Source organism: Jaculus jaculus, chromosome 8 (assembly GCF_020740685.1).
Source record: "Jaculus jaculus isolate mJacJac1 chromosome 8, mJacJac1.mat.Y.cur, whole genome shotgun sequence".
NCBI lineage: Eukaryota > Metazoa > Chordata > Mammalia > Rodentia > Dipodidae > Jaculus > Jaculus jaculus.
Genome location: NC_059109.1, coordinates 62,022,916 through 62,035,195, shown reverse-complemented (window position 1 = coordinate 62,035,195; position 12,280 = coordinate 62,022,916). Strand labels below are relative to the sequence as shown.

Sequence of the window (12,280 nt, the reverse complement as noted above, 5' to 3'; positions counted from 1 at the left end):
CCTTTTTGATATATTCTTGTATTTTGTTTGCCAATATTTTGTTGAGAATTTTTGAATCTATGTTCGTGAAGGGGATTAGTCTGTAATTTTCGTTTTTGATCTTTCTCTCATTTTGGTATCATGGTGATGCTGGCTTTGTAGAATGTGTTTGGTAGTATTTCTTTCTTCTTTTTTTTTTTTTTTCTATTTTATGGAAATGTTTGAGAAGCATTGGTGTTAGTTCTTCCATGGAAGATCTGGTTTAATCCCAACACTTGGGAGTCAGAGGTAGGAGGATCATTGTGAGTTCAAGGCCACCCTGAGACTACATAGTGGATTCCAGGCCAGCCTGAGCTAGAGTGAACCCCTACCTAAAAAAATTCACCAATGAATCCATTTGGGCCTTTTTTTTTTAGTTGGGAGATTTTATGTAACTGCTTTGATATCCATACTTGTTACAGGTCTACTTAACTGGTTTATCTCATCTTGATTTAATTATGGTAGGTCATATAAATCTAGGAAATCATCCATTTCTTCCATATTTTCAAGTTTAGTGAACTATATGTTCTCAAAGATATCCTTATAATTTCCTGAATTTCTTTGGTATCTGTTATAATGTTACCTTTTTTTAAATCCTTTCAAGGAACCAACTCTTTGTTTCATTGATTCTTGTTTTCTGTTTTTGTTTTGGGGGTTGTATTTTGTTAATTTCTGCCTTAATCTTTATTATTTCTTACCACCTACTGATTTTTGGTGTCTTGTTCTTCTTTTTCTGAGGCCTTAAGGTGAAGCATTAAGTTGTTTACTTTTGACCTTTCTAATTTCTTTTTTGTTGTTGTTTCAAGGCTGTGTGTCACTCTAACCCAGGCTGACCTGGAATGGAATTCACTATGTAGTCTCAGGGTTGCCTTGAACTCACAGCAATCCTCCTACCCTGCCTCCTGAGTACTGATTTTAAAGGCGTATGCCACCACTCCTTGATCTACTTACTTTCTTTTTGCTTTTCTTTTTGGTTTTTCAAGCTCAGGCTGACCTAGAATTCACTATGTGTCTCAGGGTGGATTGAACTCAGGACAATCCTCCTACCTCTGCCTCCCGAGTACTAGGATTAAAAGCATGTGCCAGCATACTTGGCTTCTAATTTCTTTCTTTCTTTCTTTTTGGTGTTTTTTTTTTTTTTTTTTTTTTTGAGGTAGGGTCTCACTCTGGTCCAAGCTGACCTGGAATTAACTCTGTCATCTCAGGGTGGCCTTGAACTCATGGCAATCCTCCTACCTCTGCCTCCCGAGTGCTGGGATTAAAGGCATGCACCACCACGCCCAGCTTCTTTTTGGTTTTTTGAGGTTGGGTCTTACTCTGTCCCAGGCCGACCTGGAACTCAGTATGTAGTCTCAGGGTGGCCTTGAACTCACTATGATCCTCCTACCTCTGCCAAGTGCTGGGATTAAAGGCATGCTCCACCACACCTGGCTTCATTTTAGAACTTTTAAGAGTAGGATCCTGCTATGTGGTTGCTAGAAACTCTGGATCACTCCAGCTTCTCTGCTGTGGTTGATAATCCCTTATACATGTAAATTTTTGGTAGAGACATGTATTATGGTATTTTTATGTTTATTTCTCATCTTAGGCTGCTTTGGTGTAGCTACTATACTGCCATTTTACCCAGAAGTTAGATCACTTGTTTTTTTTTTTTTTTTTTTTTTGGTTTTTCAAGCGAGGGTCTCACTCTAGCCCAGGCTGACCTGGAATTCACTATGTAGTCTCAGGGTGGCCTCGAATTCATGGCATTCCTCCTACCTTTGCCTTCTGAGTTCTGGAATTAAAGGTGTGTGCCACCATGCCCTGCTAGATTACTTTTTTTTATAGTATAGACATCTTTATTCCATTTAGTTTGCCAATCCAGGAGCATAGAGGGTCTTTCCATTATTTCCTATCTTTGTTTTTTTTCCTGTGTCTTCAACTTTTTCCTTGTAGATGTCTTTCACCTCCTTGGTTAGGTTTATTCCTAGATATTTTACTTATTTTTGAAAGTTACTGTGAATAGGATGTTTTTGTTGTTGTTATTAAATTTATTTATTTATTTTTAATTATTTATTTATTTATTTATTTGAGAGCGACAGACACAGAGAGAAAGACAGATAGAGGGAGAGAGAGAGAATGGGCGTGCCAGGGCTTCCAGCCTCTGCAAACGAACTCCAGATGCGTGCGCCCCCTTGTGCATCTGGCTAACGTGGGACCTGGGGAACCGAGCCTCGAACCGGGGTCCTTAGGCTTCACAGGCAAGCGCTTAACCACTAAGCCATCTCTCCAGCCCTATTAAATTTATTTGTTAGCAAGTTCGCTGTTGTTATACATAAAAGTTACTGATTTTTGTGTGTTGGGTTTTTATCCTACAACTTTACTTGAAAGCATTTATGTGATATAAAATCTTTCTGACATTTGTTTTCCAGTATAGAGAAGCTTTTGGCTGTATGGGTTATCATAGTAGAATGCTGTCTCTTGGTTTTTGAGTTTGTTGTGGTTTGTGCATTTGTTCGAGTGTATGTTCCTCTATTTTATAGGGGTTTTTTTCTCCTCTTTTCTGCTGTTTTTATTTGCTTTGTCTTATGTGAGTCTTAGTGGGTTGTCTCCTTTTAGATTTATGTTCAGAGGAAAGCTGACTACAGTAGTAAATATGATGGTTGGCAGTAGTCCCAGGAGAAGATACTGTGCTCTTGTATCCCCTGTAAGATTTGGTGACAGGGACACTCGGACACTGGTCGTAGAAAATAAAGTTTCTAAGTTTGTGTGTGTGTGTGTAAGCTAAGGGTATCAGTATCTAAATAGTGAAATAAAAGTGGAATGGTGAAAGAGGCAAGAAGGGGTAGAGTAAGAATGAGAATATGTATAGTTAGAGATATGAAAAGCAATAGAGAAAATATTGTGTGTTAGCTTTAGAGAGAAGAACAGGCATAAGAGAATTTGCCAATGAGATACAAGTTGCAGTCTATCATGTGAACACCTAAAGTATAAAAGTGTACATGATAAAATAAAAATATTAAAGATGTATGTATATAAAAAATAACTTTAATCCCAGCACTTGGGAGGCAGAGGTAGGAGGATCACTGTGAGTTCAAGATCACCCTGAGACTACATAGTGAGTTCCAGGTCAGCTTGGGCTGTGGTGAGACCCTACCATGAAAAACAAAACAAAACAAAAACTAAAAACAAAAAAAATCAAATCAAATCAAACTAAAAATTAAAATTAAAAAGATACAACTGAGCCATGTATTGAAATAGAAGGTATTTTGTTCTTAGTGCTTCTTCCTGGCTGGGGAGTCTGCCCTCTCTGTTTACCTAATTTCTGTTCTTCAGGGTACTGTACCAGTTTTGTTACAAACTTCCTGGGATCTGTATAACTCCACCCAGCTATGGCCAGCAGAGATGTTGAAAATCTCTAAGCTTCAGGTTTCTTTACCACACTCTGCTCCTGTGTCCGCAATGTGTACTACTTGGGACCTGTGCTTCCAACTTGGAGGCTGCATCATTCATTTTGTGCCTTCTTCTTGGGGGCAGATGCATTCCTTACTTGGGCCCAGTAGCAGGATAAGCTAGTGATTAACCTTGCAGATTTCTGAACTGTAGAGTTTTGCTCCTGGTCTGGAGTTGTGTCCATGTGTTTCTAAGATGTTTTCTGCTGGCAGAGTCAAACTGAGATCAGCTTATATTGAGCTTGTCCTGTAGTCAGATCGTTTGCTCCTCCTACCAATGGTGAAAAGGGGGGAAGAGTGGGTTCTGGAAATCTCTTGATTTCATATTCCAGTTTGTTTTCTACCGTGTGTCTGTGGTTTGCTGTGATTCAATTTCCTCTCTGGCATCTGAGTTCTACTTTAGATTTGGGTTTCTAATAATGAGGACTCTCTCCATGGCTTCTGCTGCTCTGGGTGCTTGGAGTCTTTCACATACTTCCCTGGTGGGATCCATTTCCACCAGGGATCCAGTTTGTTTTTTATTTTAAAGATTCCTTGAGATTTGCATCTATGATTGTAAGGTGTAAGGTATATATTGTTACATAGTATCTGTAGTTTTCTTTTTTCTTTATCTGGTTTTGATATTAAGGTGATACTGGTTTCATGAAATAAGTAGGCTGGAGAGGTAGAATACTTGTCCACTATGTGTGAAGCCCTGTGTTTGATCCCCAGTGCTGCAAAAGAAAAAAAAGTTGAGTTGTTTTCTCTCCTATTTATTGGAAGAATTTGAACATGATTTCTGCTAATTCTTCCTTAATAATTTGGTATGTTTTTCTAGTGAAACTATACAGACATGGAGATTTGTTTCTTGGAACTTTCTATATTATGAATGGTGAGTTTTTGTTTTGTTTTATGTTTGTTTGTTTAGTTTTTGATTTTTTGAGACAGTGTTTTGGCTGTGTTACCCAGTATGGCCTAATGCTGGATATCCTTTTGTCTCAGCCTCCCAAGTGCTGGGATTAAAGGTATTTGTCAGATTTAAGTTTTCATAAAGAAAAATTTATTAATTGAATTTCTATTCAGTTCAGTATAGTTTTAAATTTACCTTCAGATTTCATCTTTGACTCCTGGTCTATTGGAAGAATGTCATTTAGTTTCTAGTGTTTGGGAAATTTCCCATTATCTTGTTTGATTGCACTGAAGATATGTGTGATATCAGTTCTTTTAAATTTGTTGATGTTTAGGTTTTTTTTATAACCTTTTAAAAATTATACTGGTTTTATTTTTTTTAGGTGGGTGGGAACAAACTCTTGCTTTGTAGCCCAGGCTGGCTTTGAACTTATGATTCTCCTGCATCAGTTTTTCATGTGTTGAGATTATAGGCATGTACCACCATGCCAAGTACTTTTTTAAAAAAATTTTTTAACAGATCTTCACTATGTTGTTTAGATTCGCCTCAAACTCTTGGGCTCACACAGTCCTTCCCTCTCAACCTTCCAGTTAGTTAGATCCCACAGGCATTTGACATCATGCCCAGCTCTAGTTCTTGTTCTATAAAAAGGTTTAATTTGCTTAGCTTTATATCTCTTCTTTTAAAGGTGATGAGATGTGTTCTTATACTGTATCCCTGGCTGGCTTAGATCTCACTGTGTAGCTCTTGCTGGTCTAGAAGTCATGGTAATCCTCCTGCCTCAGCCTCCCAAATATTGTGAGTATAGGTATGAAGTACTCTACCTGGCTAATTCTTTCTCTTTTTCCTACTTTTATTGTTTATAGCTATATCTTTTCTATTGCCTATATGACCGTCTTTCTTTCTTTCTTTTTTTTTTTGCTGACACTACCAAAGATAGGAAAATATCCAATAAATGTCACTTAGGAAAGATCTATCCCTGAATTATGTTTATAAAATGATTCTTCCAAGTATTTTTTGTAGAGCTGGTTTTGTCTTCAAATAGTCCTTTCACCTCCTTTTATTGTGGAATATCCTTATTTCTCATCTATTTGGATGGATAGCTCTGCAGGATAAAGTAACCTTGGTTGACAGTTGTTATTTTTCAGGACTTGGAATAGATCACTCCACTCCCTTCTGGCTTTTAAAGTTTGTGTTGAGTAATCTGCTGTAATCTTCTATGATTTTGTTGAAGACACCAACTATGCCTTTGGAGTGAAATAATTCTCCTTCTACTATGCCCTGAATTCTTATATTTGATCTTTTCATAGTGTCCCAAATATCTTGAAATTCCCACTCATACTTTTCTATAAGTTTGTCTTTCTCTTTGTTGGACTATATTAGATCTGCCACCTGGTCTTCTAGCTTAGATATTCTGTCCTCTCCTTCATCCATTCTACTGGTGAGATTTTCTACATTTTTTTAAAAATTTCATTAACTGTGTTCTTTATTGCTAGTAATTCTAACTGGTTTTTCTTTATTATTTCTATTTCCTTATTTATGTCTTGTATTGACCTCTTTATCTCATTAAATTGGTGTCCTGTGTCTTCTTTGCTTCCTTTGATTTCTTCTTTGAGTTCTTTGAACACATTTATAATCATTCTTTTGAAATCTTTCTCAGGCATTTCCTCTAACTCGTTCTCACTGGAGGTCATTTCTGATGCATTAATACTTTTTGGTGGATTTATATTGTCTTGATCTTTGGTGTTTCTTGTGTTATAATGTATATATTTTTGCATCTTGGATTATTTAATGATTGGATTTTCCAGTTATCTGGGTATTATGAGATGTATCAATCAATCTGATGTTATATATCTTCAGGGTAGGAGCTTCAGGTGCTACGTGTGGCTCTGAAGACTCTCAGAGTATCTACAAAAGTGACTCTAGGTATTGGGTGTGCCTGTTATGAGAGTATACAAGTAGGCTAAGTAGAACAAAATACAGGTAGATTCTAAAATTTAACTATACCATGTACACTTTCAGTGAAAAACAGGACAGAATATTTATCCAAGAGTAGGTATTATGACCACCAGGTCCTCTGTCTGTCCCTTAGGGTGTGTGGTGCCTCACCCACTCCCTTAATCCTGACAACAAGGCAGTTAAGATTTCTGGTCTGTAGAGGGTTCCAAGTCAGCTTGTGACTATGTAAGACCTTTCTCTAATATATAACAGAAGAGTAAACAAAGCCACTATAATTCAAGAAGTAACAAATAACAAGCCCAAAATGCAGCTTATTTAAGAATGGCAAATTTGACCATCCATCTGATTTAACATATAATTTATCCTGATATGGAAGGTGCAATTAGCACTTCTGGTTCAGGCATATATACCAGGTTTATTAGGTGGGTACTGACCTGGTGTAATCCCAGTTACCTTTTGGGATGATTTTGGTCTCAGCTGCGCTCTTGATTGGGTCCCTCTTTGGTGCTCTGTCAGCTCAAGTGGGCGTAGCCAGGTCCCTGGACCACTGCTCTGTTCCCAAGGGCTGGGCACTGGCGGTGAGGGCGGGGAAGGAGCCCATGCTGCTCTAGTTAGCCTGCTGTTCCACATGTTCTTCTACCTTGTGATCTGCTCCTCCGTTGTTCACTGCCATTCTCTTTTCACATTTCTTGAGTTTGTGGAGAGCTCCGGTGTGAGTGGAAAATCCCCTTGCTTGGCTTTTCTTGCTGCTCAAGCCCAGCACCGCCACGGTCTGGTGCACAGACCCACCCCACCGTAGCAGCTTCTGCTGGCCCGTGCAGGCTCTGGATGCTCTGGATCTCTCCTACTTCTCTGCTGCAATTTCCTATACACCTCACTTTTTAGTAAAAGTGTGTATTTTGCTGGGTTTTTTTGGCTTTTTCCTCCCTAGGCTGCTTTGGCATGTTACCTACGCTGCCATCTTAACCAGAAGTCTAAAATGATTCTTATACTAATAGAATTATATGTCACTTGAGTAAGTTTAAAAGAGTTTAAAAGTAAAAGTATGTGTAGCATGTCATTGTTCCTCAAAGTCTGTTCTGTGGACTATCTGCATCAGAATCAGCTATTGCTTATCCAAATTGAGTACTTTTGTCTTCTCTGTAGTTGCATTAAATTAGAATATCTGATAGAGAATAGAAGTGTGTACTTTATGAAATACTAGAAAAATGTATTTTTGTGCATATTAGTATGCTAAATCCACTTGTTTAAGTTCTTACTGAGAGATGAAGTGTTTTTCTAACTCTGGAAGTTCAGAAAACAACTAACCTATGAAAGTATTTTACTTTATAATTGTCAATAACAAAGATGTAGAAAACCTATTGAGTATACATTTTTGGTATAGTTTTGGTATAATCTACAAGTTTGTTCGTTTGTTTGTGTGTTTAGTTTTTCAAGGTAGGGTTTCACTCTAGTCCAGGCTGGCCCTGGAGTTCACTATGTAGTCTCAGGGTGACCTCAAACTCACGGTGATCCTCCTACCTCTGCCTCCCAAATGCTGGGATTAAAGACATGCACCACCATGCCTGGCTTACAAGTGTTTTTTAATACTATTTTCACCATGAAATTTCACTACAGCAGGTGGCTTCTGAGTACAGTGTACTGTATACCTTGAGCTTTATGTATATACCATCTCTTTTTTTTTACTCACAGGTGTTGGGAGAGTATTCTTACCTTTTAGATAAAGAAACTCCCGAGGAGGTTGTAACCAGGCTCTACAAGTTACTTATGAGTGACTCCATTTCTTCAGAAACAAAAGCCTGGTTAATTGCTGCTGTGATCAAGTTGACACCCCAAGCATATGCATCTGATATAATTGAGAGATTAATCCAGGACTTTACTGTATCTTTGGATACTTGTATGAGACAGCATGCATTTGAATTAAAACAGCTGCATGAGAATGTAGAACTTATGAAGACCTTGTTTCCAGTTGACAAGAGTTCGGAAGATATGGTGGTAAGATATCTGTACTGTCTTTGATAAAAATTGTATTGTCGAAAGGCAGAGTAATTATTGCATTTGTGATATATTAGGGATATATCAAAATGCAATGTTTGTAGCACATAAGATGAAATTTGTAGTTTTATTTCATTAGTAGGAGAGAATATTTAAAACTTATTTAGTACTGATTTTGTTTGTTTTTTTTGTTTGTTTGTTTGTTTGGTTTTTTGTTTGTTTGTTTGTTTTTCAAGGTAGGGTCTCACTCTAGCCCAGGCTGACCTGGAATTCACTATGTAGTTTCAGGGTGGCCTCGAACTTACGGTGATCCTCCTACCTCTGCCTCCCAAGTGCTGGGATTAAAGGCATGCGCCACCACACCCGGCTAGTGCTGATTTTAAATAGGAATATCAGTATATGTTCTGGGGAAACTGTGGCATAGATATTTATATCTTATAGTACATTTAAAATTTACTTATTTATTGATTTGCAAGTGCAGAAAGAGGAGAGACAGATAAAGAGAATGGGTGCACCAGGGCCTCCTGCTAGTACAAACAAACTCCAAATACATGTGCCACTTTGTGCATCTGGTTTTATGTGGGAACTGAGGAATTGAACCTGGGTTCAAGTAGGTTGACATACACTTGGCTAAATCAGGAGAATCAGCTCTGTGGTTATTGAGGTTGTCTCTGTTGTCATGAATATATCATTTTTTTTCTTTCTTGTCTTACCTCTTCTCTTTTCTCTTCCCTTTTCTTCATCTTTTCATTTAGTAATTCTTTTCTATTCCTACTAAAATTAATAACTTTTTATGGATTTGTATAAAAACATATTTGGATATGAGGGAATAGGTTAGTTAAAGACACTACAGAAGACTGAATATATGTCTTCTAAAGCTGTTAGTGCCACAATCCTTGGAAATTATGTATGTGTTACTGTGTTGAAATGTTGGTATAATGAAGTTAAACATTTAGACCAAAGATTTTATCAGGACTTTCTTATTGCTGGGGCAAAACACCCAACCAGAAGTAGCTCATGAAAGGAAAAGTATTTATTTGATTTACAATTCCAGAGGGTAGAGTGCATCCTGGTGGGAAGTGCATGGCAAGAGCAAGAAGTCAGATTTATGTGTCACATCAGCAAGGAGGAAACAGAGAGGACAAGTGGGGCCAGGCTAAAATAAGCCCATAAGGCCCTTCCCCAATGATACACTTCCTCCAGCATGGCACTACTTGTTAAAAGTTCCATATTACGACTATCAGCTGAGGATTAAGTATTCAAACACCTGGGCCTATGAGGGGCATATACATATTGCATTGTGATATAATTATAATGATCAGAGAGAAGGTAGAACGGAAGTATTATAATGATGTGGGGGCTGGAGAGATGCCTCAGTGGTGAAAGGCATTAGATTGCAAAGCTGGATGGTCCGGGTTTGATTACCCAGTCCCCATGTAAAGTCAGATTCACAAAGTGATGCATGCATCTGGAGTTCAGTTACAGTGGCAAGAGGCCTTGGTGTGCCAATTCTCTCCCTTGGTCTTTCTCTTCTTGCAAATAAATAAGATATATTTTTTAATTAATTATTTGAGAGAGAACAAGGCAGATATATCAATGCATACACACACACACACAGAGGGGTGTGGAGAGAATGAGAATGAGCATTTCAGGGCCTTCAGCCACTGCAAACAAACTCCAGACACATGCACCACCTTGTGCATCTGGCTTATATGGGTACTGGGGAATAGAACCTGGGTTGTTATGCTTCATAGGCAAGCACTTTAGCTTCTAAGCCTTAAAATATTTTCTTGAGGGACTGGAGAGATGGCTTAGCAGTTAAGGTTAGGCCTACCCATATAAGCTAGATGCACAAGGGGGTGCATGCATCTGGAGTTCGTTTGCAGTGGCTGAAGGCCCTGTGGTGCCCATTCTCTCTCTCTCTCTCTCTCTCTCTCTCTCTCTCTCTCTCTCTCTCTCTCTTTCAAATAAATAAATGAGTAAAATATATTTTTTTGAAAAAAGGGATGTAAGCATTGGTAGAAGCTGAAAGAGCTAGTAATGGATCTCCCCTGGAGCACCCAGAAAGCTCCACACTGCCAGCACTTTTATGTTAGTTTCTTAGTAGCAGAATATCAATGCAATCATTCTAACTTGTAGTGTGTATCTCTTCTGGTAAGTTGTAGGTTTCCTAAGGATAGAAATTGTGTGCTCTTTTGTGTTAATCAATCATATCACCTGATAGGATGCCCTAACATCTGTTCTGGATGCAGTGAATTAATAATGACTGCAAATAATTTGTGTGGTTTGGCTCTTACATGGATGATTAGGTTATTGATTATGTTTCAGAAAGCTAAAGTTAGTGGATATGTTTAGAACTGAAACACCTGTTTTTAATTTAAAATTTTAAAAGATATATGGGCTAAAGTTATTTATAGGAATGTACAATGTAGTCTTGAAAGTAAATTTGTAATTCAGAATTTTTGCTTTTTTTCCCCTATAATACAGGTAGATGCTTCCTTATCATTTCTGGATGGTTTTGTGGCTGAAGGACTCAGTCAAGGGGCAGCACCATACAAACCTCACCACCAGCGCCAGGAAGAAAAGCTTTCTCAGGAAAAAGGTAATTTTTCATTGCCTTACAAAGTTCAGTTGTTTATTTTTGTTGTTGTTGGTTAGTTGGTTGGTTTAGCTAACATGTCACTATGTCACCTAGGCTGATATTGAAATCAAGGTCCTTTCTCCTCAGCCTTCAAACTGCTGGGATGAGGCTGGGCGTGGTGGCACACACCTTTAATCCCAGCACTTGGGAGGCAGAGGTAGGAGAATCGCCATGAGTTCGAGGCCACCCTGAGACTTCATAGTGAATTCCAGGTCAGCTTGAGCTAGAGTAAGACCTACCTCGAAAAACCAAAAACAAACGCTGGGATGATGCACCACCACATCCTGCTCTGGACATCTGGACAGATACCTTTTATGCAGTTGATATTATGACTGTTGTTAAATCTGCTTTGGGTTTGGTTACTCTGACTGTGTTTGTAGATACTCAGAGAAAATGACTTAGCCTTAAAGTATTCCCAGAGCTCCATATATGTGAGTGCTATGTTCACCATCTTGAAAATTTTGAAGGAACTTGAGGATGAAGTGTGAGTATATCTGTGGAAAGGTTTGAGGTGATCACAGAAAAACACATTTCTCACCTCAAACGGGGATAAAATATAGTTTATTCTAGAGCCAAATATGAGTAACCATGGCTTGGGTACACAGGCTACCCCAAATTCTTTTTTCCACTGAGTTTACTATAGTGAAATTTTTATTAATATAGCATGGGAGGGCTGGAGAGATGGTTTAGTGATTAAGGAGCTTGCCTACAAAGCCAAAGGAATCAGGTTCGGTTCCCTAGGACCCATGTAAGCCAGATGCGCCAAGGTGGTGCATGTGTCTGGAATTCATTTGCAGCAGCTGAAGGGCCTGGCTCACCCTTTCTCTCTCTCTCTCTCTCTCTCTCTCTCTCTCTCTCTCTCTCTCCACTTTTCTCTCTCTCTCAAATAAATAAGAATTAAAAAATGTATAGTATGCAGACTGTAGAGATGGCTTAGCAGTTAAGCGCTTGCCTGTGAAGCCAAAGGACCCCAGTTAGAGGCTCCATTCCCCAGGACCCACATTAGCCAGATGCACAAAGGAGCGCACGAGTCTGGAGTTCGTTTGCAGTGGCTGGAGGCCCTGGCACACCCATCTCTCTCTTTCTGTCTCTCTGCCTCTTTTTCTCTCTGTCGCTTTCAAATAAATAAATAAAAATAACAACAAAAACCTTAATATGTGTGTGTGTGTGTGTGTGTGTGTGTGTGTATATATATATATATATATATATATATATATATATATATGTATGTATGTATGTATGTATGTTAATCCCTCTGTGTCTGACTCCCACTCCACCCAATGCCTTAGTATCAGGCACCTTATCCATAAATCCTTTCTATTAAGAGATTAGGAGATTGGAGACCAC

The 12,280-nt window shown here is 38.5% G+C and overlaps 1 protein-coding gene across 2 annotated transcripts in view; it reads left to right on the top strand.

Moving 5' to 3' along the window:
* The window catches only part of Ap4e1 (adaptor related protein complex 4 subunit epsilon 1), a 119,298-nt gene that overhangs the window by 73,778 nt on the left and 33,240 nt on the right, over window positions 1-12,280 (top strand). For both annotated transcript variants that reach the window (XM_045157350.1, XM_045157351.1), the window contains 2 exons: window positions 7,990-8,292; window positions 10,780-10,894. In XM_045157350.1, coding sequence (XP_045013285.1) covers window positions 7,990-8,292; window positions 10,780-10,894 — 418 coding nt within the window. The remainder of the gene's footprint in view (window positions 1-7,989; window positions 8,293-10,779; window positions 10,895-12,280) is intronic.